General features: G+C 46.2%; 3 protein-coding genes across 9 annotated transcripts in view; 1 reads left to right on the top strand and 2 right to left on the bottom strand.

Moving 5' to 3' along the window:
* LOC309530321 (uncharacterized protein) overlaps positions 1-27,077 on the bottom strand; it is a 275,292-nt gene that overhangs the window by 190,906 nt on the left and 57,309 nt on the right. For 2 of the 7 annotated variants that reach the window (XM_082219140.1, XM_082219144.1), the window contains exons 1-2: positions 22,389-22,574; positions 20,633-21,125 (exon numbers count right to left, since the gene is read on the bottom strand). In XM_082219140.1, the coding sequence (XP_082075266.1) occupies positions 20,633-21,034 (402 nt within the window). In that variant the 5' untranslated portion in view covers positions 21,035-21,125; positions 22,389-22,574. Of the gene's footprint in view, positions 1-216; positions 710-2,006; positions 2,073-20,632; positions 21,126-21,837; positions 22,292-22,388; positions 22,580-27,077 lie in introns of those variants that run through there. The other 5 variants (XM_082219141.1, XM_082219145.1, XM_082219146.1 and 2 more) reach the window with 5 other exon arrangements.
* LOC309530344 (uncharacterized protein) overlaps positions 1-27,077 on the top strand; it is a 187,212-nt gene that overhangs the window by 145,198 nt on the left and 14,937 nt on the right. The window lies entirely within an intron of this gene.
* LOC309530445 (uncharacterized protein) lies at positions 10,763-12,848 on the bottom strand. Its single transcript, XM_082219421.1, has 2 exons — positions 12,681-12,848; positions 10,763-12,286 (listed from the first exon to the last, which is right to left on the bottom strand). Exons 1-2 carry the CDS (start codon positions 12,712-12,714, stop codon positions 10,944-10,946), a joined length of 1,377 nt encoding a protein of 458 aa, XP_082075547.1. The 5' UTR covers positions 12,715-12,848; the 3' UTR covers positions 10,763-10,943.

Below are 27,077 nucleotides of genomic sequence, written 5' to 3'. Positions count from 1 at the left end.
CCCAGATTTTAGCCGTAACACTGGAAAAGAAACAAGGATTCAAACCAGAGAATGGTGAGAAATACTAGAAAGAGAATAACAAAGACTTGAAGGGTGTTAGATCTCATTCCATGGACCCCTTCTCAGAAAAAGGATGGGCCATCAGCAGACCATTATGGGATGTTCTCTGTCCTGTTTGGAGCCCCTTGGGAGTATCCAGAGGAAAGTCTCTCTCACCTGCTTCCTCTCCTCTGCCTGACTCAGGAGGAAACCTTCGGCCAGGGCCACTGCCTGGGAACTGGTCTCCGCTCCACAGTCCCTCACCCAGCTCTCCATCTCCGGGGGAAGGACAGCCAGGAACTGCTCCAAGATCACCAGGTCCAGTATCTCAGCTTTCGTGTGCCTTTCTGGCTTCAGCCACTGATGGTCAAGGTGGTAGAGTCGGCTGCAAACCTCTCGGGGTCCTTTGGCCTCCTGGCAGCAGAACTGCCTCAACTGCTGGCTCTGCACCTCTGAGCAGAGGGTGTCCACCTCACCATGGATCTTCTGCACTGGGTTTTCCCAGAATTCCCCAGTGCTCCCAGTTTGGATGGCATCACCTCCTCCTGCTACAGGGCCAGCTGAGTCTCGCTCATCCATCTGTGCTCTCAGGAAGCCTCTGAGAGATCAAAAGGAACCCTTTGGTCTTCTGTCAAGTTCTGCCCGTCTTAATGAGAAGCTCTAGCAAATCCTACAAAGCAAATACATTGTTCTGTTACAGAATTTGTAGGACAGGGGCGGGGGGAATGGTTCCCTGAGTCTTGCTGGAAACCAGGGCTGGACTGCACTGGATCCCAGACCATGAGCTATCTTTTTGAAGAGGAGAAGAAATAAGTCTCTAGCCTTCTAGCAATGCAAAATGTGGAGGCAACTGAAGGGATTTCTGCGAGATTAATCAACCTGGTTTCTGCTGCCTTCCAGTCAATGCATGAAGTCAGAAGTGACTGACAAGGGAGTCATTTGTATCTTGTGGGAAATGGATGCTTGGCTCTAGTGGGGGTCCTCACCCTGGTAATCACCCTGGTTTCTGCTGCCTCCCAGTCAATTCATGAAGTCAGAACCGACTGACAAGGAAGTCATTTGTATCTCATGATAAATGGATGTTTGGCTCTAGTGGGGGTAGTCAGGAGTTGCTCCCCCCACCCCACTCCCCTGCTTCTGTCTCTTTTTCTTGCACTTGGACTCTCTGCCGCTCTCAAGATAGACTCCTGGGGTGGGGTCCCTTTTTCTTTGCTCTGAGGGCCAGGTATGTATCTGGAAAACCCCAGAGAGCCAAGTGGACGGGGCCAAATACGTCTCACTTGAAATTCAGGCGGGAAATTTATTATTATTATTCTGTTAGCCAGCTTAACACACACACAGCCATTGATGCCAAGGTCCCTGGAGGCTCAGTGAGTAGCAGCGCCCATTTCCGGCTGGTTTTCCAGCAACAATCCCTTTGGGAGAGAGAGGATGTGGTCCTGGGATGCCCTGCTCTGGGTGCGAGGGGATTGCTGCAGTGGCCTCCGTGGGGAGCTGCCCTTGGAGACGACTGGGAAACTGGTCCCCAATGCAGCAGGCAGACAATGGGCTGGGATCCCTCTCTTTATCCCTGGCCTCTCTTTCCCAACTTTCCTCCCTCCCCATTACTTTTTTTTGGGGGCGGCTAGTACACCTCCTCGTTCAGCTTTGGAAAACCATTTGCAGATGTTTCCTCGGTTGTGCAATGAGGCTGAGCGATGTCACACAGATTTAAAATCCCAGGGACTCCTTTGTTTGAAGAAGGGAGATTGATTTCGTGGGAGTCATTTTCTTCTGAAAGGCCAAATGAGTTTGGGATCCTCTGATCTCCAGGAAGGAGAATGTGGCAGACCTGGCCCCTCCCTGGCAGGACCCTTTCCTCCCTGACTTGGGGTCCCCCCCCACATGAGCAGATCAGGCCCCCCAGGCCCCCTCCCCTGCTGCAGCCCTGAGACCCCCACCAGATCCCAGAGAGAGAGGAGACTCACCAGATCCCAGGAGGGGGCAGCGAGGCAGCCCTTGCAGCAGAGACACAAAGTAAACCCCCCCCCTTTTCTTGCAGGATAGGACTGGGGAGGGTGGGGCGCTGGCTCTGGAGGACCTGCCCCCCCTTGCTTCCTGCCCTCTCTAGGAACCCTTGCAAAGCCGAGTCCACCCAGCTCAGCCCTCTCTCGCTTTGCAGAACCTCAGATACTTATTTTTTATGGATTAAGGGGGGCAGCTGCCCCCCTGGCTAGGCCCATGCCCAGATATCCTTTTAGGGGTGAAACCAGAGGAAGAGCTTGCAGGGAAAAGGACTTTGCAGGAGGCAAGGAAGCTCCTCCTAGAATTCAGGAGTGGAGAGATAGGAGGGGATCCCAGGGTCATCTAGTCCAACCCCCAGCAATGCAGGAATCTCAGCTAAAGCATCCATGGCAGATGGCCGTCCGATCTCTACTTAGAAACCTCCAAGGAAGGAGAGTCCCCCACCTCCCAAGGGAGACCTTTCCCTGCCCAACTGCTCTTAGATGTCCCTCAAGGCAGCGGGTCCTGAGTTCTAGCCCTGCTGAAACCATTGCACTGGCGGCCAAGGAGGAATCCAGCGAAGTTCAAAAGAAATAAATCCTATTCTCATCATAAATGAGTAATACCTTCTTATGCACACTTATGCACGCCACAAAAGTATGCCATTTCCCTTTCCAGAAATGCTCAATTGCTAATTCAATGGACTGAAAATGGATGGTTGTTGTTATTATGTTTAGGGAAGCTTTTAATATTTGATGGACTATTGTATTTTAATATTTTGTTGGAAGCCGCCCAGAGTGTTCGGGGAACCCAGCCAGATGGGTGGGGTATAAATAATAATAATAATAATAATAATAATAATAATAATAATAATAATAATAATCAGTATTACTATTGATCAGGTGAGTTTTCTCCTTTCAAAGAGGGAGGTGGAATCTCCACGGTTGCTAATAGCATAACGTTGAAAGTGCAAGGAAATATGGGGAGCCCTAGAGTATCTGCTTGGCATGCAGAATGTCCCGGGGTCAACCCCTGGCATCTCCTGCAAGGGCTGGACAAAATCCCTGCCTGAAACTCTGGGGAGCTGCTGCCAGTCAGTGTAGACCAGGGGTCCTCAAACTATGTCCCGCGGGCCGAATCCAGCCCTCCAGGGTCGTGAATCTGGCCTGCACGACCATTTCAGAACCCGCCAAGTGTCCGAGGCTGAAAGCATCTCACCACCTGCTCAGTCAGTCCCTGCGCCGTGCTGAGGTATAACACCGGTCTTGAAAGACCTACATTGGCTCCCACTACGTTTCCAAGCACAATTCAAAGTGTTGCTGTTGACCTTTAAAGCCCTAAACGGCCTCGGCCCAGCATACCCAAAAGAGCTTCACCACCCCCATTGTTCTGCCCGACACTGAGGTCCAGCTCCAAGGGCCTTTAGGCAGTTCCCTCATTGCAAGAAGCAAAGGTACAGGGAACCAGGCAGAGGGCCTTCTTGGTAGTGGCCCCCGCCCTGTGGAACGATTGCGTTAATTGTTTAATGGGCTGCGGGACTGTCCCCCTTTCTTGTAAACTGGTTTAAATTTTATTACGCGGCGTGTACGGGTGTTCTTCGGTTATTGAGGGAATTCCCTCTCCTGTTTGCCTAGGTTAAATGGAGTAAACCATGGTTCCTCAGCGTGACGATTGTAGGCAAACCACGTGGTTCCTCGGCTACGGGGATTATCGGCGCCATCTTGGGAGAGGCTAATAGACTCCACCCCTAGCTTATCGGCTTCAATTTCTCATTGCGTTTTAATTATAAGAACATAAGGACAAGGGCAGAGTTTCAGCATACGGCATTTGATTTAATTAGGTTCTGGCAAGCGCAATTTTTTGGTTCAACTGCTGTCCCAGTGGGGGGGGGGGTGCTTGCTTGCCACACGGCTGCTCAGGGGGGTTGTTATAAGGGCTCTTTCTCTGTGGAGTTACAAAAGTGCTAGGAATTTAGTCGTGATCAGGAGGGATTTAATTGATTTTTTTGTTGCTGAGGGTTAGGTTTTTCTGCCGTCCATTCCTTACTTTAATGGGTTCTTATGCAAAGGGAGTTAATTTAAAGCTAAGGTTTCCTACAATCATGAATTTACTGGTAATTGGTGTGACCCAGAGTAAGTTAATTTAAATCAATTGAGTTAAAGTGCTAGGTGCCGTGAATTCCAATTTAGCAATTACGGTTGGCTTCTAGGGCTTTTTGCGCGCCAAAGTTTGGGCAGTTGGTATTGGACTTGCCTTCCTAAAATAATTGGTTAGCTGCGTGGTTAACTCCAAACTCAACTTCACTCTTCAAGCCAAAAGACAACCCTTCCCCGTCCCTGGGCAAAACCCCTGGCCTTTCATTGGTAGAACCGCCACCACACTGGGGGCGTTTACCTAATAATAATAATAATTTATTTGTACCCCGCCCATCTGGCTGGGTTTCCCCAGCCGCTCTAAGCGGCTTCCACAGCGACAAAAAATACACAAAAATGTCACACATTAAAAACTTCCCTGAACAGGGCTGCCTTAAGATGTCTTCTGAATGTCAGGTAGAGCTGATTATTGTCCTTTGTTCCAGACCATGCTGAATCCACTCCCATATGCAAGTTCTTTGTGATCTTGATGGTCTTCTCTCTAGAACCATCAGGGTTGGCATAGCAACTGGGCAGGGCTCCTGTGTATGTGCTGGTATGCTCAAGGGATTATGGCTGCCCTTTTTCAAACCTTCCCCATTTTGTAGTCCTTCCTTCATGGAGTAAAATAAAAGTGGAACAGTGGAAATCTGATGTATGGTTGATTTTCTCTGAATTTATAACAGAAGCGTAGCGTATGTAGTGTGTGAGTGTGAGTGTGTGAAGTTTGTACAAACTGAATGATTGGGCATTATCACAATATCCTGCAACATTATCACAATATCATGGGCTTCATCCGTTGTACATATTCTAATTAATGTAAATGAATATAATGTCATAATTCAACATATTTTAACAAATTAACAAACCTGTGTATGGATAAAGTTTGTTTTACATCATTTGTTGTTTTAAAAGGCTCACTTTAAGAAGAAAACCTTACAGCTGCAGATTGCTGTCACCTGTAACTAAAATCAATGCTGTGCCTGTCTATATACATTGTAAGAGTTGTTGTTCACTGCAGAAACCACTATGTTATAAGTTCCATTATCTGGATACTTCATATATGGTATGTACTTTTATAGCACGATTGTGGTCGATCCACAACTCTGGTCACTGAGAAAAGCTCAAGAACTCTGGGCAGAGACAATGGGTAGATCACTGGCAGGATTTTTATTACTGGGAGTAGATCTCAGTCTCTTGGAAGTTCTGTCCATTGTGGCTAGTTCAAGGTACCAGCACAACTTTAATTGCCACTCATCTTGTTGATGTTAACTCATTTTCCAGTATTTTGCTATTAACATCCTATCCGCTATTGTCGTGTAAAGAAACTCTCTTTTATTTTCATTTGCTATGCTTATCATTAGAATATCAAATAGGAAGGCTTTGGTTTTCTTTAAAATAAATAGCATTTATTTTATTTTCCCTTTGGGGACATGTCCACCACATGTGGAATAAGGTTCCCTCATTTTATCTGCATCTCCAACAATTATTGCTGATATTTATTTTGACTGATTTGGATGGGGTCAGGTACCATCTAAAAATCAAATAGCATGTGGTGAATTTTAAGTCTTTTCCCATAATTTCCCTCATTTTTCATCTTCATTGGATAGCCACAATCGTGTGTCCATTTCACCATCACCTCCTTCACCTCCTAGTCCTTAAGGTTCCAGTCCAGTAACAATCTGTTTCGTTTTGATAATATCTTTGTATTATTTAATAATATTTGTTTTTTTAAAAAAATCCACTGTTGTTCTGTAAAGTCCATTTATTTTTTATCTGGAAAAAATTGTTTAACTGGTAATCTTGCTTTTTTACTTTTGTTTTCCTTTTATATTTTTACTTTTTTGTAATTTTAGCATATAATAACAGTAGTAATTATATGGAAATGGGATAATAATATTGAAATGAATAAAATGCTTAACTCGCCAAGATTTTTATTGTTTGCAGCTTCCCAAGAAAACGGAAGGAGATTCTCTCCTTTTTGGCTTTTATCTCTTCCCTTTATAACTGTCTCTTTAAGTCCCAACAGTCCTGCCCCACCCTCCCGCTTACAGGATCTCCTTTCTACAGATGTCAACGCAGACCCAGTGATGGAAAACCCTCAGCCCAATTCCTCGTGACCACAAGACTATTTATTACCTGCAGAAACAACAAAAGCCACCAGAGTGGCCACAGCTATCTGTTTCCAAAGACATAGACTGACAGGGAGGGGGCTGACAGCCTTTTCTGTGATGTAGGTATGATGTATCGGGGGGGGGTCCTTGGGCTACACCCCTTCTATGATGTATGTATGATGTTTCTAGGGGTGGTCTTGGACTCCAGGGTGGGCAATTGAAAATGTCTATATAAGGGCTTTCATGCATTGCTCGGGGTCCTCCTCTCTCCTGCATGTGGGGGAGCACCCTGTTGCTAGTATGTCACATGCCCCTGTTTACTTTCCTAGGCTTGGAAAGTGTAAGAACGGAAGTCGGTCTTATCTCTTCCGCTCTGCTGTGCTGTTGCACTGTTCTTTGTCTCCCTGTCTGTTGCTGAAGAAGAGAGAGGGTGCCATTATGATCTGTTTGGTCTCGTCTGCACATGTGATGAGCATCCCCTCAGTTCCTTCATCCATGTCATTTATCAAGACGCTGAACAACAACGGGCCCAGGACAGAACCCTGCAGCACCCCTCTTGTCACTTTTCCCCAGGATGAGGAGGAACCATGAAGGAGTCCTCTTTGGGTTTGGTCAGTCAAATCCAACAGTTACCTCATTCAGTGACACTTTACCAGCTTCCTCACATAAATATCACAGAGGTCTCTGTCAAAAGCCTTACTGAAATAGAGATGCACTACTTCCACAGCAGTCCACTGATCAATGAAGTTTTTAATCCATCCAATAAAAGAAGAAAAGGAGAGATTTCTCTAGCTTGTCTTGTTTTTGAGAAAGCCATGCTTTCATCCTGTATGTTTATATTGTAAAAACTTCAGATGAAGGGCAAATAAATTTTAAAAAGCATAAATGAGAATATTGACAAGCTGGAACTAGTGCAAAGGAAGGAGATTTATGTCCTTACAGCGGTGCCTCGCAAGACGAAATTAATCCGTTCTGCGAGTGTCTTCGTCTAGCGGTTTTTTCGTCTTGCGAAGCAACCCTATTAGCGGCTTAGCACTATTAGCGGTTTAGTGGCTATTAAAGGCTTAGCGGCTTAGCGGCTTAGCTGCTAAAAGGCTATTAGCGGCTTAGAAAAAGGGGGGGAGTGAAAAAAAATCTCAAGACTCGCAAGACATTTTCGTCTTGTGAAGCAAGCCCATAGGGAAATTTGTCCTGCGAAGCAACTCAAAAATGGAAAACCCTTTCATCTAGCGGGTTTTCCGTCTTGCGAGGCATTCGTCTTGCGGGGCACCACTGTAATTTGGAAACCACATGACCCAGTGGTGCTGACTTGGATAAAATATTGGTGGAGGGCCAGGTAAGTCCTACCTTGCACAATCCATCATATGATGTATGTGTGGGAATGTTCAGGGATGCAGGAAAGGATATATTGTCTGAGTATATCCTTATCTAACTTGTGTTAACAACTTCCACAGTATCAGCAGAGTAACATTCCCTTTTATTTTAAATTTGCAGCGTCTGCGTTTGCTCAGGCTCGCTAAAGCCTCTATAATAACTGTTCTGGTATTTTCCCCTTATTCCCTCATAAAATAGAAGAGACGACACAGTCGTTGCGGTAGAGACCCACTTTCTGCGGAGCTCTGTCCCTCCAAGTCAGAGGGAAGCGGCCATTACCGATGGCGCCACCCCGGAATGTTGGGTCGAATTGCTGTGATAAAAATGAATGTATTGCCGAGAATGTTGTTTTTATTTCAGACATTGCAAAATGTGGACAAGATGGACTGTTTTAAGAAGTGGCAGAGAGATATTTCTAGATTTGTCTGGCAGGGCAAGAAGCCCAGAATAAAATTTAAGATACTGACAGATGCAAAGGAAAGGGGTGGATTTGCCCTGCCAGACCTTAAACTTTACTATGAATCAGCAGCTTTTTGCTGGTTGAAAGAATGGCTACTTCTTGAAAACACAGACATCTTGGATTTAGAAGGTTTTAATAATGTATTTGGATGGCATGCATATCTATGGTATGATAAGGTTAAAGCTCATAAAGCATTTAAAAATCATATTGTCAGGAAAGCTTTGTTTAATGTCTGGATAAGATATAAAGATTTGTTGGAAAATAAAACCCCAAGGTGGCTGTCACCAATGGAAGCAAAAGCTTTGAAAAGGCTCAACATGGAGGCCAAAGGGCCGACATATTGTGAAATTTTGGAACAAGAAAGAGATAAACGGAAATTGCAGAGTTATGAAAAACTAAAAAGCAAAGTGAGAGACTGGCTCCATTATTATCAGATAATGGAGGCATATAAATTGGATAAGAAAACTGGCTTCCAGGTGGAAAAGTCAAAATTAGAAACAGAATTGTTAGAACCCAAAACTAAGAATTTGTCAAGAATGTATAACTTGCTGTTGAAATGGAATACTCAAGATGAAATGGTGAAATCTGTCATGATTAAATGGGCACAGGATGTTGGACACAATATTATGTTTGCTGACTGGGAACAGTTATGGACCACAGGTATGATGTTTACGGCATGCAATGCCTTAAGAGAGAATATTATGAAAATGATATACAGGTGGTACATGACCCCAGTCAAACTTGCAAAAATCTATCATTTGCCCGAAAATAAATGCTGGAAATGTAAAGAAACTGAAGGTACATTCTTTCACCTTTGGTGGATGTGCCCAAAGATTAAGGCTTTCTGGGAAATGATATATAATGAATTGAAAAAGGTATTTAAATATACCTTCCTGAAGAAACCAGAGGCCTTTCTCCTGGGCATGGTCGGCCAATTGGTGTCAAAGAAGGATAGAACTTTCTTTTTGTATGCAACAGCAGCAGCAAGAATACTCATTGCAAAGTATTGGAAGACACAAGATTTGCCCACCTTGCAAGAATGGCAGATGAAGGTGATTGACTACATGGAATTGGCAGAAATGACTGGCAGAATCCGAGACCAGGGAGAAGAGTGGGTGAAAGAAGACTGGAAGAAATTTAAAGACTATCTACAGAAACATTGTAAAATTAATGAATGTTAGAAGGATGTTGGATAGAAAATAAGTGGTTTCCAGCTGTAATGCTTTAAGAGATATGAAAGAAATAGGTTTCACAAATGGGTAAAGGCTTAATGGTAAGGATTTGCTGTATTAACAAATTGAATCGGAATACAATGAAGGGAGGTACGAGGAGGTCCGGGGAAATAAGAGTAAGAAAGTTATGTTATTGGAAATTAATGGATGTTTTTAACTGTTTTATTTTGTATGTTTATTTTTCATTTTTTGTTATATCTTAAAAATCCTCAATAAATATTCTATAAAAAAAGAAGAAGAGACGACACAGTCTTTTACAAAAATATAAAAAGAGTTTACTCACATTCTGTTCACAATCATATCCCAGAAGGCAGACTTAGCTTAATGAAGTAACATACACTTGGAGTCTATCACTTAAGAAGACAGTCCCTTTTCCCTCTCTTGGCTAGGAGCCAAGAGGGCATCTCTGGCTTAGTAGATGTTGTATCTTTGATGCATGTGGTGAAAGAGAGAGAGATGGCTGCCCTGCCCTGTGCTTTTGTCATTACCTGCACAGGTGAGGCCACACCCACCTCTAGTTACATGCAGAGGAAGTCTGTCCCAGCCCAGAAGGAAACAGGAAGTTTACCTGCTGGCTGGACAAACATCCCTCCCCATGTGTAAACATGTTCACTCTGCTCTTGTGTTTCACAGCATGCATGCCATTTGAATGACAATGCCTATAATGGCAGCAACTTTTTAAAAAAGTAATATTTTGAGCCCGTAGTTCAATTTCCCAGCAGCTCCCCTTGCCCCAGAGACACTTCTAGCATTCCATCTCCTCTACCTGTGGCATTGTTCAGCAGTGGGGAAAGTGACCTCTTCACACCGGATGTCCATTTGGTATGGCCCTTTCCAGGTTTTTCCTGCTCATTGTGTTTGTCTTTCATTTGTTCTCCTGTGTGTGTTGCCAGTAGAAGCCACAATTCTGTGGATACTCTAGGTGGCGCAGAAAGCACCTAGAAGCTCCCTAGAGGTTGAAGTGCTGATCAAACTTCAGTTTTGTGCTCTATTAATTCCAATTAGCAGTACTGGGGGTGGTTCAGATTCTGGGGCAGTGCTTTTGGCCAGCAGAGGGTGTCACAGGGCCAGCCTACTTTCCCTTTAAAGCAAATTTGGGTCTCCAGCTGTTTTTGGACTACAACTCCCATCACCCCTAGCTAGCAGGACTAGTGGGAAGGGATGATGGGAACTGTGGTCCAGGAGCTGCTGGGGACCCAAGTGTGGGAAAGCCTCCTTCAAACCAACTTTTCCATTTTGCCCACAAAGATGGGACTTGTCCATGTTTGTATTTTCTTGCATTTTGTTTTCCTCATGACCTTTGTGCGTTTATTTTTTTAATTTTTTTAAGAGGGCAAATTGAAAGAGAAATTGTATGGCAAGTTGCAGAAGAATAAAAGGTTGTGTTTGAAAAAAACAAACTAAAAACTGGGGGGGTGGCATCCTTAAATATTTTAGGGGGGGCAAAGACCACTAGGCCTTTAAGAGATGGCAGCTATTCCCTACACCCAGAGGTCTCAGGATGGTTACAACATAAAAAAACAATAAACAAAAAAACCACCACATATTAAAAGGGCATTAGATGTCAATCAGCCAAAAGCCTGGTTAAAAAGGTGCGTCTGCCTGGTTCCTAAAGCTGTATAATGGTTTTTCCGGCCATTGTATGGATTCTTTGATGGGAAGTAAGATTGGCACTCTGACTGAAGCTCCTTCCACATTCCACACACTGATAGGGTTTCTCCCCTGTATGAATTCTTTGATGGGAAGTGAGATTTTGGTTCTGACTGAAGCTCTTTCCACATTCCACGCACTGATAGGGTTTCTCCCCTGTATGAATTCTGTGATGGGAAGCGAGAGAGGAGCTACATGTGAAGCTCTTTCCACATTCCGCACACTGATAGGGTTTCTCCCCTGTATGAATTCTTTGATGGGAAGTGAGAGAGGAGCTATTTCTGAAGCTCTTTCCACATTCCACGCACTGATAGGGTTTTTCCCCTGTATGAATTCTTTGATGGGAAGTAAGGGAGGAGCTCTTCCTGAAGTTCTGCCCACATTCCACACACTGATAGGGTTTCTCCCCTGTATGAATTGTTTGATGGAAAGTGAGACTGTGGTTGTGAGAAAAGCTCTTTCCACATACCACACACTGATAGGGTTTCTCCCCTGTATGAATTCTTTTATGGGAAGTAAGAGAGGAGCTCTTCCTGAAGCTCTTTCCACATTCCACGCACTGATAGGGTTTCTCCCCTGTATGAATTGTTTGATGGAAAGTGAGACTGTGGTTGTGAGTGAAGCTCTTTCCACATTCCACACACTGATAGGGTTTCTCCCCTGTATGAATTCTTTGATGGGAAGTGAGAGAGGAGCTTTCAGTGAAGCTCTTTCCACATTCCACACACTGATAGGGTTTCTCCCCTGTATGAATTCTCTGATGCTTAGTGAGATTAGAACTCTTCCTGAAGTTCTTTCCACATTCCACACACTGATAGGGTTTCTCCCCTGTATGAATTCTTTGATGGAAAGTGAGAGAGGAGCTCTGAGTGAAGCTCTTTCCACATTCCACACACTGATAGGGTTTCTCCCCTGTATGAATTCTTTTATGGGAAATGAGAGAGGAACTATCTGTGAAGCTCTTTCCACATTGCACACACTGATAGGGTTTCTCCCCTGTATGAATTCTTTGATGGGAAGTGAGATGGGAGCTCTTCCTGAAGCTCTTTCCACATTCCACACACTGATATGGTTTTCCCCCTGTATGAATTCTTTGATGGGAAGTGAGATCGGAGCTCTTCCTGAAGCTTTTTCCACATTCCATGCACTGATAGAGTTTCTTTCCAATGAGATTTTGTTGATGGGAAGTGGAATGGAAGCTCTGACTGCAGCTTTCTCCACACTCCAAATATTTACGTGGCTTCTCCTCCCTGGGGATTTGATCGTGGTCACTTTTGCTCTCAATTTCCAATTCATCAGAATCTGCAATGGAGACAAAAAGGGATTAGAGCTTCAGGAAGAAATGGAGAAGAAATGAAACGAGTTGGGCGTGTGTTCATTACCAACGTATTTATTATTAGATTCTGAAGAGTTGTTGAATGTTGTTTTGTTTGATATAGAGCAGTGGTCAAGATTGTGGAAGGTTGAAGCTGACACTGAAGATGGCCTGGGAAGTTCACACCAGCCCAATCGTGGTAGAAAAAGGAATATTTTGAAGAAGATTGTTCAAAGAAAAAACTGTAAGTTACTGTTTATTGGGGGGGTGTTAGGTTCCCAGGTGTTATGGGGGAGGGGGCTGTTGAATTCTGTGAAAATATATGAAGTTGGTCACATAGAGGTATTTCCAGGCAGATATGACGATCCCAGAGAGCCTTACCAAGAGAGGCAACGATCCCACGATTCTCCTCCATGACGTCCTTATGCAGAGCTCTCTGGTCGGGATCCAGCAACGCCCACTCCTCGTCCGTGAAACAAACAGCGACATCTTCAAAGCACACTAGACCCTAAAAGAAAAAGGGAAATGTCCTCCTCTGAGACAGCAGAAATATGATCTGCTACACAATGCTCTGTTGTTTCCTTCCTGTTTATTATTATTATTATTATTATTATTATTATTATTATTATTATTATTTATACCCCGTCCATCTGGCTGGGTTTCCCCAGCCACTCTGGGCGGCTTCCAAAAAACTCTAAAATACAATAATCTCTTAAACATTAAAAGTGTCCCTAAACAGGGCTGCCTTTAGATGTATTCTAAAAGTTTGGTAGTTATTTTTCTCTTTGACATCTGGTGGGAGGGAGTGCCACAGGGCGGGTGCCACCACCGAGAAGGCCCTCTGCCTGCTTCCCTGTAACTTGGCTTCTCGCAGCGAGGGAACCGCCAGAAGCCCCTCAGCAATGGATCTCAGTGTCTGGGAAGAACGATGGGGGTGGAGACGCTCCTTCAGGTATACTGGACCGAGGCCATTTAGGGCTTTCAAGGTCAACAGAAACACTTTGAATTGTGCTCAGAAACGTTCTGGGAGCCAGTATAGGTCTTTCAAGACCAGTATTATATGGTCTTGGCGGCCGCTCCCAGTCACCAGTCTATTGCAGATGCAATAGAGGCGGCAAAGAAAGTCTTCTTTGCCGTCGCTACCGCCACTTGACATTGAGCTCTAACCCGTGTCCGGTCAGCTTCAGAATGAGTTACCCATCACCGGTGCTCTAGCCGTCTCAGTGATTGTTTCATTCCCCTCAGATCCGTGGAAAACCACAGGGCTGTCCGGGCTCCATGCAATCGAAGAGGGCGCTTCGGAGCCAAACAGTCAATAGCCAAACAGTCAATAGCCCTGGTTAACTCCACATTCCAGCGGGCCACCAGGGAATCAGCTGAAAGGCCATCAACATGGGATAAAGCATCCCCTACCGCTCTCTGGAAACCATTTGGAGCCATTAAGTGGCGGGGGCGGACCATCTGAATCGGTCCCACCTCCATGCAGAGGGGAAGGGTCGCGGAGAAATCCAGTTGCACCAGGAAGTGATGTGACCATGGCACTGCAACCCCCCCTCCCCGCCCACAAGGCCTGGGTTGCTGTGCGTAAGAGAAACCTGGTGGACAAGCAGCCGCAAGGACAGGCCCATCTGCTTCATCCAACCAAGTCTCTGTTACACATGCCAGGTCAAGTCCTCCATCCATGATCAAGTCATGGATGGCATTGGTTTTATGAATCATTGACTTGGCATTGCACAGCAGCACCTTCAGGTCATGTGGGTATCCCTTGCTGATTCTAGTATCCGTCCAGTCAGGACCAGACCTGGAGGCAGGGATAGTCCTCAAACAACGACTAAACCTGCCTCCTCTGTAATGACATGGTCTGGTCTCAGCGTAACTCCTCCGCCTACCCGTGATCACTGAGATCAGTTGTCCCAGTGCATCCCCCCCGTGCAACATGCCCCAGGTATTTTGTGGGCTGGGGCTCACTCCCCGGCAGCCCTGACCACCCCCCCTTAAGAACAAAATAAAACCCTTAATAAAAAGAAAGAACCCACAATAAAACAATACAAACAAAAAACTAAAAATTACAAACACATTAAAATCAAAATAAAAAAATTCCTTCCAGTAGCACCTTAAAGACCAACTAAGTTAGTTCTTGGTATGAGCTTTCGTGTGCATGCACACTTCTTCAGATACACTGAAACAGAAGTTGCCAGATCCTTCTATATAGTGAGAAGGTGGGGAGGGGTATTACTGAGCAAAATACAATCTTTAAATAATCTTCCCAACAATACTATACTAGCTACTATGGATGTGGAATCTCTATATACCAACATCCCACACGATGGTTTACAAGCTATAAGGAACACCATTTCAGATAAAACCACAGCGGACCTTGCCACCAAACTCTGCCAATTTGTCCTTACCCACAACAACTTCAAATTCGGTGATGACCTGTTCCTTCAGATCAGCGGCACAGCAATGGGCACCCGCATGGCCCCACAGTATGCCAACATCTTCATGGCAGATTTAGAACAACGTTTCCTAAACTCCTACCCACTCAAACCTCTCTTGTACCTGCGATACATTGACAATATTTTTATCATCTGGACACATGGTCAACAGACCCTGGACACCTTTCACCAGAAATTTAATGATTTTCACCCCACAATCAACCTAACAATGAATCAATCTATGCAAGAAATACATTTTTTGGACACTACTATAAAAATACAGGATGGGCGCATAGATACCACCTTATACCGTAAACCTACTGACCGACAAACATAGCTACATGCCTCTAGCTACCATCCCAAACATACCAAACAGTCCATTGTATATAGCCAGGCACTACCTTACAGCCGCATCTGTTCCAATTCTACAGACAGAGACTCTCACCTAAGAGATCTACAGCAAACCTTTTTAGAACTAAAATACCCAGCAGATGAAGTTAGACAACAGATCAACAGAGCCAGACTGATACCCAGAGAGAACTTGCTGCAAGACAGACCCAAAAAAGAAAATAACAGAACACCTCTAGTCATCACATACAGCTCCCAAGTTAAAACAGTACAACGCACCATCAGAGATCTACAACCTCTCCTGGACAATGACAGTTCTCTTTCTCAAGCTCTGGGAGGAAGACCTTTCATTGCCTACAGACAGCCACCCAATCTTAAACAGCTCCTAACCCACAATAATACTACAACCAGACTTAACACGGACACTGGCACCAGAGCCTGCAATAAACCCAGATGCCAACTTTGCTGCCACATACACCCGGACAACACCATTACTGGCCCCAACAACATCACACATACCATCTCGGGACTATTTAATTGCTCATCGTCTAACATTGTGTATGCCATCAAATGCCAACAGTGTCCTTCAGCTCTCTATATTGGACAAACAGGCCAAACCTTACGCCAAAGAATAAACGGACATAAATCTGACATCAAGAATCACAAAACAGAGAAACCAGTAGGAGAACACTTCAATCTCCCAGGACATTCTATACAAGATCTCAAAGTAGCTGTTTTACTACAAAGGAATTTCAGAAATAGACTGGAAAGAGAAGCTGCTGAATTGCAACTCATTACCAAACTTAAAACCATGGAGAGACCTGGTTTGAACAAAGACATTGGATTCTTATCTCATTATACATGACTAAGCCATTTTTCACCTTCTCACCCCTTGCCTTTTCCTGTAAGACCTATTGCAGTCGTTAAGAGTCGTCAACAGGCTCATCTCAGCTATCTGCCAATCTCCCATTCCCACCACCCTTCTGAGTAATACCCCTCCCCACCTTCTCACTATATAGAAGGATCTGGCAACTTCTGTTTCAGTGTATCTGAAGAAGTATGCATGCACACGGAAGCTCATACCAAGAACTAACTTACCGTACTTTTCGGACCATAACACGCAGTTTTCCCCCCCTAAAAGATAAAGGGAAATGTGTGTGCGTGTTATGGAGCGAATACAGGCGGGAGGAGCCGCTCTTGCTGGCTTTTCGGCAGCCTCTCCTCTCCTCCTCCCTCGCTGGGAGGGAAGCCGGCAACAGCTGATCCCAGCGTGTCTGCCTGCTTGCCGGCTTGCCGACTCTATAGCTTTCTGCAGCCTCGCCTCTCCTCCTCCCTCGCTGGGTGGGAAGCCCTCGCTGGGAGGGAAGCCGGCAACAGCTGATCCCAGCGTGTCTGCCTGCTTGCCGACTCTATGGCTTTCTGCAGCCTCTAAGCCGGCAACAGCTGAGCGCATTCAGATTCTGTCTGCCTGCTCTATGGCTCTCCCTTACACACATGTAAGCGACTCTGCTTTCTTTACAATGAGCCGGAAGGAGGGACAAAGAGGGCATCCCTTTCCGTCCATCCCCCAGCACCTCACCGGTAAATTCAAACAAAGCGGCTTACAAGGCTCGTGTCCCTGCGTCTCCTCCTCCTCTTTTTGCTCCCGTTCGAGGCAAGGCAGCTGCACAAATGTGAGTTCCCCCTCTCTCTTCCTTCCTTCCCTCCCTCCCTTCCTCTTCCAACTTCAAACAATATTGGGGGGCAGCCATGTAAGCCCCACCTCACATACCACAATGGGGGGTGGGGGATGACTCCCTCAAATATTTAATGGGGGGGGGGTGAAGGCACATAGGCCCATAGGAGTTGGCTGCTTTGCCTAGGACAAATGTGAGCTCTCCCTCCCTCTTCCAACTTCAATAAAATATGGGGGGGGCAGGTACAGGTAAGCCCCATCTCACAGACTGCAATGATCTCAAGACAAAGTGCATGCACACTGGTACCTTATATGAATGGCAATGCCCATTGGCATGGGGGGGAGGATGACTCCCTCAAATATTAATGGGGGGGGGAGGCACCTAGGCCTATAGGAGTTGGCTGCTTTGCCTAGGAGAAATGTGAGCTCCCCCCCCCTTCCTTCATCACTGTATTGGAGATACCATACATCACTGAAAGTTCCTTCATTATTTTATTGCAGAAAACTGTACCGGTATTTTCTTGCAGAAAACCTCCCCTGTTCTGATAAGGATGATAAAGCAGAGAAGACTAGCATATAAGATTCCTTTTAAACTAGAGGTAGTAAAATATGCTAAGGAGCATGGAAACAGAGCAGCAGAGAGACATTTTGGGCCACCTCCAACAGAAAGAATGATAAGAGATTGGAGGAAACAGGAGGATCAGCTGCAAAAAGCAGATAAAAATAAGCACACTTTTCGTGGACATGCTGCAAAGTGGCCACAGTTGGACGTGGCCATGAAAGAATGGATCACACGTCACCGCAATAATGGCTTCACAGTCTCCACAAAAATGATAATATATGAAGCCAAACGCATTGCTTTAGAGAAAGGCATTCATGATTTTACTGGCTCACCATCATGGTGCTACAGATTTATGAAGCGATGTGGCCTTGCTATGCGCACGAAAACTAGAATTGCACAAAAAATGCCAGAAGAATATGAATCTAAGATTCTGTCTTTTCATAAATTTGTAATTGATGCTAGGAAGAGAAATGGATTTGAAATTGGCCAGATTGGGAATATGGATGAGGTCCCGCTAACCTTTGATGTGCCATCTAATAGGACTGTTGATCTGAAAGGTGCCAAAACTATTGCTGTGAAAACCTCCGGACATGAGAAAACCCATTACACGGTTGTGTTGTCCTGCTGTGCAGACGGCACCAAATTGCCACCCATGTTAATTTTCAAAAGGAAAACATTTCCAAAAGAAGTGATTCCACGAGGAATTGTTGTACATGTTCATGAGAAAGGATGGATGGACGAAAATGGAATGAGAGTATGGGTTGAAAAAGTGTGGTCCAAACGTCCTGGAGGGCTTTTGAAAAAACCTGCCTTATTAGTACTGGACCAGTTTAGAGCACATATTAGCGAAACTACAAAAAAGTGCTTTAAAGAAGCGAAGACTCATCTAGCTGTAATTCCTGGAGGTCTTACCAGCCAGTTGCAACCTCTCGACGTTTCCATCAACAAGCCATTTAAGCGAGTCTTTATGCGAGAAGAGTGGAACAAATGGATGGCTGCTGGTAATCATGATCTGACACCTACAGGACGAATGAAGAGGCCCACTATCACTCAAGTTTGTGAATGGGTGAAAACATCATGGCACTCGGTGAAGGAGGAAATCGTTGCACAGTCATTCAAAAAATGTGGCATTAGCAATGGTTTGGATGCAAAAGAAGATGAGATTTTATATGAAGATGGCGAAGAAAGTGATGCCAGTGATTGTGAGGAGCTGAACTTCATAGATTCTGACTCTAGCACTGATGAGTTCTTGGGGTTCACAGAAGACTAGAAGAGTACTCGAACCTAAAATTCTCTCTTCATTTGTTAATGACAGTGATGATGGTTCTTAATGCCACTGTTGACTGCTGTTCACTTTACATGGTTGTAATATGATTCTGATATACCGGTTGTTTATTAAATAGTTTAGTACAACATTTGATTCAGAATATTTTTTTTCTTGTTTTCCTCCTCTAAAAACTACGTGCGTGTTATGGTCAGGTGCGTGTTATAGAGCGAAAAATACGGTAGTTGGTCTTTAAGGTGCTACTGGAAGGAATTTTTTTATTAAAATCAAACAAATTCCCGAACCCAACCAAACATCCATCCCCCCCCCAAAAAAAAGTAATCAAAAGGGAAAAAAGAAAATTTAAAAAAAAAACATTTTAAAAAGAACATTGCGCCGCTCCGAGTCCTCCTGGCCAGCAGCAGCAGCAACAACCGTCCTTATGAGGCCTGTCAGGCCCCACCCTGGGCCAGGTGGTGAGTAGCAGGAGCGGGGCCCTCAGGCACTCACGCAGGAGAGTCCTCCTGGGCACAAGCAGTCCTTATGAGGCTTCAGGCCCCGCCCTGGGCCAGGTGGTGAGTGGCAGGAGCGGGGCCCTCAAGGACTCACACAGGGCAGTTGTTTCAATAGGATTGCTTTGCTGCACATTTTATTTATGGATGCTTATTTTATTCTAAGTTTAAATTATGGGTATTCGTTTTTGTACTCCACCTTGTGTTATTCAAGTCATTCTGCCTAGGCAAGCATTCCAGTTTCCCCAATGGAAGGATCCACTTTCTCCTCTCCTCCTAATGCCCTAAAGTCAAATTCAAGGGGTTCATGGGGACATGGAGAGGGGGAGGAATGGGGGGGCAGGCCCCATTTTGCAGCCGATGGGGCTGGTTAGGCGAATCCAGGCTGCTATTTGTTCTCATTTGTCCACTGCTTAGAAACCTATTTTTGCATTCAGTTATCAATCTAGAAATATAATAAGCCTCTTTTGGATGGGCATCTGTCTTAGATTATCTAGCAGAGATTCCTGCACTGCAGGGGGTCTCCTGGATCTGAGAGACAAGCAGGGAGGGTGGCTTCTGGCAAAAGGAGAGGGAGCCCCCGGTGGCTCCTCCTTCTCCTGACTCACCTCTGCCTCTCGATCTTCCTCTCCCACTCGCCTCCTTCCTCTTCTGCCTCTGATTCTGCACTGCATTCTGCCACAGAGTCTCCCAGCTCACTAAGCCCTGTTTCCCCTTCAGCTTCTGACACCTCCTCTTCCCAGGCTTCTCCCTCTGACCACTCATCCTTCCTCCACCTCCACTCCTTGAGCTCTGAGCCGTCTTCCCTTCCTGGTTCCCCGGCTGCTTCCTCCCAACATTCCTCTGTGCCCAACCAGTCCATGACATTCCCACAAGGCAGCTTCCCCTGACCTGATCTGGTTCCACAGCCGCTGCTTCCCTTCTGCCCCAATGAAAAGGCGGATCAGGAGGTCTTCCCGGCATCCTTCTGCCACCTGCAAGAGAAAAAAAGGTAAGCAGGACGCCAGGAGTGCCTGCTTCTCTCACAGGTGAAACAGGGCATCTCTAACTACAGATGGGCCTTTGAGAAGGACTTACCTACTGAGAGTATTTGGACGTTTTTGACCATTTCATATGTTTGTTCGTGCAGAAATACATCTCCCCTCTTCTGGACCCTTGTCCCCAACTGTCTCCCCCCAAAACAAGATGAAAAAACCCTCAGATGAATTGGGAAACCAACAGAATGAGACCAAACAGAGAAAAACCACCTTCCTCCTTACCCAGTGGCCTCTCTCTGGTGTCCAACGGAGGCCTCTCTGCCTCACAGGAATCCAGGTCCATTTCTGCAAAGAGATCCTTTCCCTGAGAAAGAAACAAGGATTCAAAACAGAGAATGGGGAGAAATACTAGAAAGAGAATGACAAAGACTTGAAGGGTGTGAGATCTCATTCCGTGGAAGCCTTCCCAGAAAATGGATGGGCTAACAGTAGAGCATTATGGGATGTTTTCTGTCCTGTTTGGAGCCCCTTGGGAGTATCCAGAGGAAAGTCTCTCTCACCTGCTTTCTCTCCTCTGCCTGACTCAGGAGGAAACCTTCGGCCAGGGCCACCGCCTGGGAACTGGTCTCCGCTCCACAGTCCCTCACCCAGCTCTCCATCTCCAGGGGAAGGACAGCCAGGAACTGCTCCAAGATCACCAGGTCTAGCATCTCAGCTTTCGTGTGCCTTTCTGGCTTCAGCCACTGATGGTCAAGGTGGTAGAGTCGGCTGCAAACCTCTCGGGGTCCTTTGGCCTCCTGGCAGCAGAACTGTCTCAACTGTTGGTTCTGCACCTCTGAGCGGAGGGTGTCCTCCTCACCCAGGATCTTCTGCACTGGGTTTTCCCAGAATCCCCCACTGCTCCCAGTTTGGCTGGCATGGCCTCTTCCTGCTTTGGGGCCAGCTGAGTCTTGCTCATCCATCTGTGCTCTCAGGAAGCCTCTGAGAGATCGGAAGGAACCCTTTGGTCTTCTGCGAAGTTCTGTCCGTCTAAATGAGAAGCTCTAGCAAATCCTACAAAGGAAATACATTGTTCTGTTACAGAATTTGTAGGACGGGGGGGGGGGGGAATGGTTCCCTGAGCAAGCATGGATGAGTCTTGCTGGGAACCAGGGCTGGACTGCACCAGATCCCAGACCATGAGATATCTTTTTGAAAGAGAAGAAACAAATCTCTAGCCTTCTAGCAATGCAAAATGGGGAGAAATACTAGAAAGAGAATGACAAAGACTTGAAGGGTGTGAGATCTCATTCCATGGATGCTTTCCCAGAAAGAGGATGGGCCATCAGCAGACCATTATGGGATGTTCTCCGTCCTCATTGGGCGGGGGGGGGGGGGATGGTTCCCTGAGCAAGCATGGATGAGTCTTGCTGGGAACTAGGGCTGGACTGCACCACATCCCAGACCATGAGATATCTTTTTGAAAAGAAAGAGGAGGAGGAAGAGGAGAAGAAATAAATCTCTAGCCTTCAAGCAATGCAGAATGTGGAGGCAACTGAAGGGATTTCTGTCAGATTAATCAACCTGGTTTCTGCTGCCTTCCAGTCAATGCATGAAGTCAGAACCAAATGACAAGGGAGTCATTTGTATCTTGTGATAAATGGATGCTTTTCTCTAGTGGGGGTCCTCACCCCGGGGGTCCTCATGGGTTGCTCACCCCACCCCCACCCCACCCCCACTCCCCTGCTTCTGTCACCTTTTCTGCAATATCTGCCGCTGTCCAGACAGATTCGTGGGGTGAGATCTCTTTTTCTCTCTTCTGAGGGCCAGGAATGTATCTGGCCAAACCCCTGAGGGCCAAGTGGGCGGGGCCAAAGACATCTCCCTTGATTTTTTGTTGTTGTTCTATTAGATAGCTTAACACAAACTGGTTTGCAATGCAGCAGCCAGACTATGGGCTGGGATCCCTCTCTTTATTCCTGGCCTTTCTCTCCCACCCTTTTTTTCGGGGGGGGGGCTAGTCCACCTCCTCCTCCAGCTTTGGAAAACTATTTGCAGATGTTTCCTCTGTTGTGCAATGAGGCTGAGCGACGTCACACAGAGTTAAAGTCCCAGGGACTCCTTTGTTTAAAGAAGGGAGATTTCATGGGAGTCAGGGATCCTCTGATCTCCAGGAAGGCGAGCGCTGCAGACCTGGCCCCTCCCTGGCAGGACCCTCTCCTCCCTGACTTGGGGTCCCCCCCACACATGAGCAGATCAGGCCCCCCAGGCACCCTCCCCTGGGACCCCCCCCCGTCTCCCCACTGCACCCTCTGGGGGGAGAGAGAGGAGACTCACCCTTAGCTGTCAACCTTCCCTTTTTTGCGGGAAATTCCCTTATTCCAGCGGCCTTTCCCGCTGCTTCCTGCTGCTATCCCGGATTGGGAGACAGGTGAGGCTGCTGATCCCTTATTTTCAAATCTGAAAGTTGACAGCTATGGACTCACCAGATCCCAGGAGGGGGCTGCGATTCGGCCCTTGCAGGGAAGGACTGGGGAGGGAGGGGCCTTGGCTCTGGAGGACCAGCCCCCCCCGTGCGCTTCCTGGCCTCTCTAGGAAGGCAGCTCACTTCCCTTTAACCCTTGCAAAGCTGAGTCCCTCCAGCTCAGCCCTCTCTCAGATTATTATTATTTTTTATGGATTAAGGGGGGCAGCTGCCCCCCCGGCTACGCCACTGCCCAGATATCCTTTTGGGGGGGTGAGGCTCTTGGCTGGGCTCTGAGCATCTCCCTCCCTTGGCCAGAAACCAGAGGAAGAGCTTGCAGGGAAAAGGGCTTTGCAGGAGGCAAGGAAGCTCCTCCTGGAATTCAGGAGTGGAGAGATAGGAGGGGATCCCAGGGTCATCTAGTCCAACCCCCAGCAATGCAGGAATCTCAGCTAAAGCATCCATGGCAGATGGCCGTCCGATCTCTGCTTAGAAACCTCCAAGGAAGGAGATTCCACCACCTCCCAAGGGAGACCTTTCCCTGCCCAACTGCTCTTAGATGTCCCTCAAGGCAGCGGGTCCTGAGTTCTAGGCCTGCTGAAACAATCGCACTGGCTGCCAAGGAGGAACCAAGCGAAGTTCAAAAGAAATAAATCCTATTCTCATCATAAATGAGTAATACGTTCTTATGCACGCTTATGCACGCCACAAAAGTATGCCATTTCCCTTTCCAGAAATAATAATTACTATTGATCAGGTGAGTGTTCTCTTTCAAAAGCGGCTGGTGGAATCTCCACGGTTGCTAATAGCATAATGTTGAAAGTGCAGGGAAATATGGGGAGCCCTAGAGTATCTGCTTGGCATGCAGAATGTCCCGGGGTCAACCCCTGACATCTCCTCAAGGGCTGGACGAAATCCCTGCATGAAACTCTGGGGAGCTGCTGCCAGTCAGTGTAGACCAGGGGTCCTCAAACTATATCCTGCGGGATGAATCCTGCCCTCCAGGGTCGTGAATCTGGCCTGCACGGCCATTTCAGAACCCGCCAAGTGTCCGAGGCTGAAAGCATCTCGCCGCCCACTCAGTCATTCCTCGCGCAGCACTGAGATAAACGCCACTGGTGTTGTGGCAGCTCTACCAACGAAAGGCCAGGGGGTTTCACCCGGGGACGGGGAAGTGTTGTCTTTTGGCTTGAAGAGTGAAGTTCAGGTTGGTGGAGGAAGGCAAACTTGGGTCGATTCGGTTTCATTTAGTAGACATTTACTTTAAAGGTGGGAGAAGGAAGTATAGTCCTGTTAAGTTGTGGGTGAACATATCAGACAACACAGCGATTCTTCAAACAGCTCTTCTTTATTCAGATGCCAGAACTGAACTGAACTGAGGAGCTCAGTCAGCCTGCTTATATAGAGCTCCAGAACAACGTAACTGTTTCAACTTTCTAAAACTATCCAATCACTGAACGTCACTTTCGATCCTTCATTTGCATAACTATCTACAGTATCCCCCTGCTGGCCCAGGGTGAGAACTTCAGTACATAACAAGTCCTATTTCTGTGAGTGGAGTAGCGGTCTTTCCACTCATGTGGTTTACATGCTCTGAAAGTTGGGATCCATTTTGTTATTTAAATTTTAAAAGGGTGGAGTGGAACCGGATATTGACCATCTTGTTAGCCTGGGGCAGGGGGCAGCAACCTTTTTCAGCCGTGAGGCGGTCCACCGTCCCTCAGACCATGTGGGGGGCCAGACTATATTTGGGGGGGGGTGAACAAATTCCTATACCCCACAAATAACCAAGAGAGGCATTTTAAATAAAAGGACACATTCTACTCATCTAAAAACATGCTGATTCCAGAATCATATGCAGGCCGGATTGAGAAGACGATTGGGCCGCATCCGGCCCCCAGGCTTTAGCTTGCCTACCCCTGGCCTGGGGAGCCACATTCTGGTTGAAGGAGGCCAGGATTGGGCCCCAAGGCCTGGGATGTCCCTCCTCCCCTGCAGTAGGAGTTGGAATCCAGGAGAAAACTCTTGGAATAGCCTTGCCAGGTGCTCAGGGAGGGACTCACCTGTCCCCATGTCCTTCTCTTTGCAGATGTGCTGCGGTTGCACATCCGTCCCCCAGGGGTGAGTATTGGAGAGAACCAGAGCAGGGACTCAGACCTGCCCTCCTTGCCCCCCACTCTGCACTCTCGGAGGTGGAGAAGGGACTGACTTTTGCCTTTCAGCTGCTGGAGGAAGATCAGCTGTACCTGCCGGAGGTGATTCACAACTGCCAGACAGCTCAGCTCAGGGGGCTCCGAACCCAGAACTGCTCCACACAGGAGGCGGCCAAAGCCATCCTGGTGAGTGATGGGAGGTGTGGGGGACCCCCATGGGGAAGTGGGGGAGGGGCTTTGGGGGAGGGGTTGTCCGTCTGCCGAAGAAGAGGACCCTACTGGCCTAGGTTCACGTATCCTGTTTGAAAGGGGAATCATCTGGGTCAGGAATGCTGTTCCTGGAATGGGCAAACACACAAGAGGTAACCGGCTGTGCATTCACATAAACAATTTCTGAAGTAAAATCGTTTTTCTTATCTAATTTATACAATTCATTAATCTGGCAGTTGTAAATAAAAATATGCCCTTTTCCCTTATGGGGTATCCAAGAGCCCATATAGAGTCCTTACATAGGTTCCCTATTGGTAGGAGAAAATAACAGAGGCCAACCAGAGAATATTGAGAAGCAAAGCAGCTAGTAAGCCTGATCTTTATTGATCTGTTGCAACAGGGTACTCCCCTCACACGCAGGAGAGGAAGAGGACCCACAAAATGCTGTGCAATGGCTTATAAAGACTTTTGAAATTCCCATCCTCCAGATCAAGACCACCCCCAGAAACATTATGTATACATCACAGAAGGGGTGTAACCTAAGACCACCCCTCAGATACATCCCACCTACATCACAGAAATTTAAATGTTGTTTTTCTCTTGTCCTTGTTTATCTCCTGTCTGGCAGGTTGCTTGATTGAATTTCCTGGGGAGCCTGGCCATTCTTTTGTAGTGCTAAAATACTTATTTCCTGGGCCAGGTCACAGGCTCACACCTTATTCAAACAGACATATCCTTGAGACTGGATTTGTGAGGAAAGAGACAATGGGGAGGCTTTTCCAGTTTAACCTTGCAGAGAAAGGATTTGGTCAGTTTAGGAATCAAAATGGTTCCAGGTTGGCTTCCTTTGTTGATCTATGTACGTGTGGTTATGAACGTTGCCATATATCTAAGACCATAAAATTCCTATCACACAGTAATGTAGCCAATTTATTTTATCTTTAATTTGATCAAATGGTTTTAGTTTATATCCTTCTTTATCTTCCAGTAACAGATCAGAATATCTCAACCACTTGGTTTTCATATTTTACTTTTTCTGGGCCTTTCCCTCCATTGGCGAAAGCCATCTAGGTGTTTTCCTCTCTAAGAGATCTTTGTATTTTATCCAAACATTATATAAGGATTTTCTAATTACATGATTTTTAAAACCATTATGGGCCTTTACCTTGTCATACCATAGATAAGCATGCCATCCAAACACATTGTCAAATCTCTAAAACATCCGCATCATCTAGCTGTATTCCATTCCTTAACCTAGCAAAGAGCTGCAGCCTCAAAATAAATCTTCAGATCTGACAGGGAGAATCTCCTTCTTTCTTTTGAATCCGTTAGTAATTTATACTTAATTCTGGGTCGTCGTCCCCCCGCCAGATAAATCTAGATAGAGCTTTCTGCCATTCTTTAAAACATTTCAGATTGTCAATAATTGGGAGGGCTTGAAACAAAAACAACATCTTTGGCAGTACATTCATCTTAACCACAGAAATCTGGCCCATTAATGACAATTTTAAATTCGTGAAGATCGGGAACCTGAAGCTCCAATACTTTGGCCACCTCATGAGAAGAGAAGACTCCCTGGAGAAGACACTGATGTTGGGAAAGATGGAGGGCACAAGGAGAAGGGGACAACAGAGGACGAGATGGTGGGACAGTGTTCTTGAAGCTACAAACATGAGTCTGACCAAACTGTGGGAGGCAGTGTAAGACAGGAGTGCCTGGCGTGCTCTGATCCATGGGGTCACGAAGAGTCGGACATGACTAAACGACTAAACAACAACAAATTTGACCAAATCTCTAAAACTCTCTTGATTTTATTCCATAATTTCTCATAGTTTTCTTTGTATAAATTCAAGTTTTTCACCCTTGCCCAGTACCCTTCTCAATTCTAATTTCCTCCGATACCACATTATTTACTACAATTTTTGCTTTTTGTTCATGATAGATCGCATTACAGTGGTACCTCAGGTTACATACGCTTCAGGTTACAGACTCCGCTAACCCAGAAATAGTACCTTGGGTTAAGAACTTTGCTTCAGGATGAGAACAGAAATCATGCTCCAGCAGCAGCAGGAGGCCCCATTAGCTAAAGTGGTGCTTCAGGTTAAGAACAGTTTCAGGTGAAGAACGGACCTCCAGAACGAATTAAGTACTTAACCTGAGGTACCACTGTAATACCATTTAAAAACTCTTGACCAACCC

The sequence above is a fragment of the Podarcis vaucheri genome (genome assembly GCF_965113315.1).
Source record: "Podarcis vaucheri genome assembly, chromosome: 4".
Lineage (NCBI taxonomy): Eukaryota > Metazoa > Chordata > Lepidosauria > Squamata > Lacertidae > Podarcis > Podarcis vaucheri.
Note: the sequence above shows the minus strand (reverse complement) of the source record. Positions and strands in the feature narration are given on the sequence as shown.